This window comes from Cyprinus carpio, chromosome A11, assembly GCF_018340385.1.
Source record: "Cyprinus carpio isolate SPL01 chromosome A11, ASM1834038v1, whole genome shotgun sequence".
NCBI classification, from domain to species: Eukaryota; Metazoa; Chordata; class Actinopteri; order Cypriniformes; family Cyprinidae; genus Cyprinus; species Cyprinus carpio.
This window is the reverse complement of record NC_056582.1, coordinates 3,428,765-3,432,574: the sequence shown is the minus strand read 5'-3', so window position 1 is coordinate 3,432,574 and position 3,810 is coordinate 3,428,765. Positions and strand designations below refer to the sequence as shown.

The window sequence follows — 3,810 nt, the reverse complement described above, 5'->3', positions numbered from 1 at the left end:
CTTCTATCTTCATCATTATGCGCTTGTGTGTTTTACAGCAGCTCTCCGTGACAGACAGACACACACACCCACACACAGAAAAAAAACGGAATAAAAGGTTTCTTTTTCAGGAAAGCAGGATAGGATATTTTAATGATAATTTTGTAAAATACAAATAAGCTTTACAGATCTTTATTGGAAAAGGTTTAAACAATATTTTTCATTCTTGTTCAAACTTGTCTTGTAAACAGTTATCGCACATGCACCTGTGGAACTGTCCTTAAAACACTAAAAGATTACAGGCGGAAGACGATTAAGGTCACAGTTACAATAACTTAGGACAGTAAAGAGACCTTTGAACTGACTTTGAAAAACACCAGAAAAAAAGATTACCAGGTTCTCTGATCACCTGTGGGGACATGTGAGTCCTGCTGCAGAGAGGCATGAGGGATGCAGATGTAGCCAGAGAAATACACTGCAATGTCTGTAATGTAAGACACCTAAGACAGTGCTACAGAGAGGCAGGAAGGACAGCTGATTGATCTTGCTGTGGAAAACCACATGTAACCATGATGTATTCAAGAAATTAAATGTCTAGGTGGAAGAGTGAGACAACATCTCATAGCAAAAAACTGCAAATCTGGTGCAGAACATGAGAATGGGATGCACTGTAGTACTTATGCTGTTAAGAAAGTTTCTGAAAATAAAGGCAGCTGAATGTGAAAGGATGTTTCTTTTTTGCTGAGTATATAGAAAGGACAATTAATATATATATTAATATATAAGCAGTTAATATGTATGCAACATAAATTTAAGTAATTTGATATATATATATATATATATGTTCTTACTGCATAATTAATACATTTCAAACCAGACAGCACATTAATGACATTCACTCAGGGAGTATATAATCTTTCTATGTTTCTATATGGTATTTATAACAAATTAAATTATTTTTTAAATCTTAACTTTATATCTTATCTTATCTTAATATTTTAAAAAAATACTGTTCTGGTAAATTTATGCATCAGAAATAATGACACAAATGCTGCAAACATATTTTTCACAACCAGAGGGAGATGAATGATTGTAAATATTCTACTTGCTTTGTGGTCATAGAGTTCTTAGTGTCTGTCATCTCTTTTGCAGTCCTTACTAAACAGATTCCAGGTCCATATTTACATTTACAAATTCAGTTTGTATCACAATTCTCAGGCACTGTTACATGAGATAGTTCCGTCACTCCTTTTACGGGATGAAATTTTTGATCCTTTCTCGTCAACACACCAGCAGTGGCCTCTTTGCATTCCTCTTGATGACCGACACTGTTTCAAGAAGGTCAAAAAGACAATACAAACTATATTAATGTTTATAGAGAACAGTTACAATGTACATCTTTACCATGGGCCACCTCATTTGGATTTACAAATGGGTTTGCAAAACCTTTCAAGAACCATTGGAACTGTTTTAACAGAAGGTCCTAAAACACCTTCTGTGTACTCTACACACCTGTTTCCTCCTGAAGAACCCTTGTTTGTCACAGTTGGGGATGTAGATATCCGGAATTGAATGAATAATCGTGAGCTCTATACTTTGGAGGATTGTGTTGAGCAGTTTGCGACAAGGACCCTACAAAATTAAATAACAACAATGAAAACACATTACGAAAACATGTTTTCATTTCTGCCTAAACAAATCAGACAGTAGGAACACTAAATACTGTAAATATTTATGTAGAACAGTAATTTACAGAGTCAAAAATATTTCCTTTTCAGAAATATTACCTTTTCATTGTTTTCAGTGGATGATGGATGATAATCTGAAACATAATACTTGTATTAATATGATAACAATATAACTTTTGTTCAATTGAACTGCACAAAGGTGGTTGTACTTAAAATAATAGTTAAGGACAAAGGTTCAAGAATACCTTGGACTGTAAAACAGAGTAACATTATATATATATTTGTACTTAAAATAATAGTTAAGGAATATGTTTGTTTAGTTTGTTTTGGTTAGTCAGTTCCTCAAAATGTTTTTAACTAGACATTTAAGACTAATCAATTTCATCTCAGTTTAAAGAGATACTCCAAGACCAGTGATCTTACCTGTAGATGGATGGATGTCAGTAAAGGTACTTTTGATGTTTTTGCAGACCCCTCGTCCCTGAAGCAGTGCCTGAAGGGGGCTTTGCTCTCCAAGAGGAGGGATACACCGAAGACCCTGCATACAAGGTAGGGTGTAAACCCCACAGTGTTCACCTAATGCCAACACGGATGTGATCTCCTCCCCTGATAAGTGTTCACCTCTGTGACCACTGGGTTCCCCTGTGGGCCCATTACATGATGTACAGATCTTCTTTAAGCCTAATACAAGCGAGTTAGAACCATATAAGCTGAGTTGAATGGTAACCAAAAGTGATAGTAAATAATGAAAAGAAACCATCTTTGTCCAATTTTGAAAACCTCAGCAGCTTTTTTTTTTTTTTTTTTTTTTAAATTTCAGAGAATGGTCTTCTCTCTTCCGCTTCTCTTTCGCTTTTGATTCCCCTTTTTTAATATTCAGTGGAAGTGGAGTGGATGCGCAGGAGACATCTGGTATCTAAAGACAGTAATTAGATAAAACTTGCCCAAAAATGCAACATGGGCTGCTTTTAAACAGCTGAGATGGTTTAGGGGTGGGAGGCTGAGAGAGCAGCATATGCTGGGCGTTAGATAAGAGGTGGAGTTACTTTATAACTGTATCCCTCCCATTTCTGCCACAGCTCCATTTCAAAAGTTATATCCAAATTGAGCTGGATTCAATTCATGAATTTTGTTAACATGTAATATTTTATGTTTCCACTGATGCACATAAAGAATGTGAATGCTAATGGATAGCTTTCTCTAGATATAATATAACTCCTTGGTGCGAACCCCAAACCAGAAATGGTTTTGACTTGGCATTTAATGGTTCTACTATCTACTTAGGCTTACAATGCTTTTGGGAAACACAGCCCTGTTAGGGGACAGTGGCACATACTGTGCTTAGTATAGTATAACCCTTTTTTCTATTAATTTCTACTTGCAGAAGTATATAGGCAGAACATGTTCTAAAAAAAATAAATAATAATAATTCACTGATATTCACTTCACTGTATATGCTTCATGTAGTTGCCATTATTAAAATGGAGCAATCTATCCAATTGTTATTTTAATCAATGTCCCATCTTCTGGATTTTTACTTTAGGATGTTGTATTATATTAGTTAATTTGGCAGCAAGACAAAAATGTCTCACACCCGCAGGAACTCCCACACATTGCCAAGTCTTGGCCTACTATAACAAATTGCTTTATTGCAATGTGTACATTTTTTTTTTTTCAATTGTCTCCATGGTTTTTTTCCCCCTCTCAAATCACACACACACACACACACACACACACACACAAAATCCTTTTTCATGAAGTCATGGTTGATCGCTTAATTACTTTAAGCCTGTTTTTCAAGAACTTCACCCTTGATCTGTCATTGCACTGATTTCCCCATCGCAATGATGTCATAATTAATCGCCTCAAGTAGGAAAATGAGCACCACATCACAGGTGTTTCTGAGTGACATGGGGAAAAATGAACAAGGGCTTTTCCCTCTAACCACAATTTTTTCATTTTTTTTTTTACTGATATCCAAAGATATCAGTAAACACGCTGTGTATGTGCTTTGTCAGAGAATATCTCCTTAACCCTTGTATGGTGTTTGGGTCTGTGGGACCCGTTTTCACTTTTTATCAAAAGAAAAATTATACTATTAATTATTTTTTCAAACTCAGACTCATTGGCCTTGGTTCATTTT

General features: G+C 35.4%; 1 protein-coding gene across 1 annotated transcript; it reads right to left on the bottom strand.

Annotated features, from left to right (window-relative positions):
• Nucleotides 1-747: 747 nt before the first annotated feature.
• LOC109086035 (insulin-like growth factor-binding protein 5) lies at nucleotides 748-2,817 on the bottom strand. The gene is made up of 4 exons (XM_019100522.2): nucleotides 2,091-2,817; nucleotides 1,767-1,801; nucleotides 1,492-1,611; nucleotides 748-1,307 (listed from the first exon to the last, which is right to left on the bottom strand). Exons 1-4 carry the CDS (start codon nucleotides 2,425-2,427, stop codon nucleotides 1,194-1,196), a joined length of 606 nt encoding a protein of 201 aa, XP_018956067.1. The 5' UTR covers nucleotides 2,428-2,817; the 3' UTR covers nucleotides 748-1,193.
• Nucleotides 2,818-3,810: the final 993 nt, after the last annotated feature.

Bases quoted from the DNA above. Each gene is read 5' to 3' on its own strand.
- LOC109086035 (XM_019100522.2), bottom strand. From the start codon at position 2,427: ATGGTTTCTTTTCATTATTTACTATCACTTTTGGTTACCATTCAACTC. The intron at 1,802-2,090 runs GTAAGATCACTG...ATTATGTTTCAG, and splicing joins TGACATCCATCCATCTACAG to ATTATCATCCATCATCCACT. The intron at 1,308-1,491 runs GTGTGTAGAGTA...TTCTTGAAACAG, and splicing joins GGTTCTTCAGGAGGAAACAG to TGTCGGTCATCAAGAGGAAT.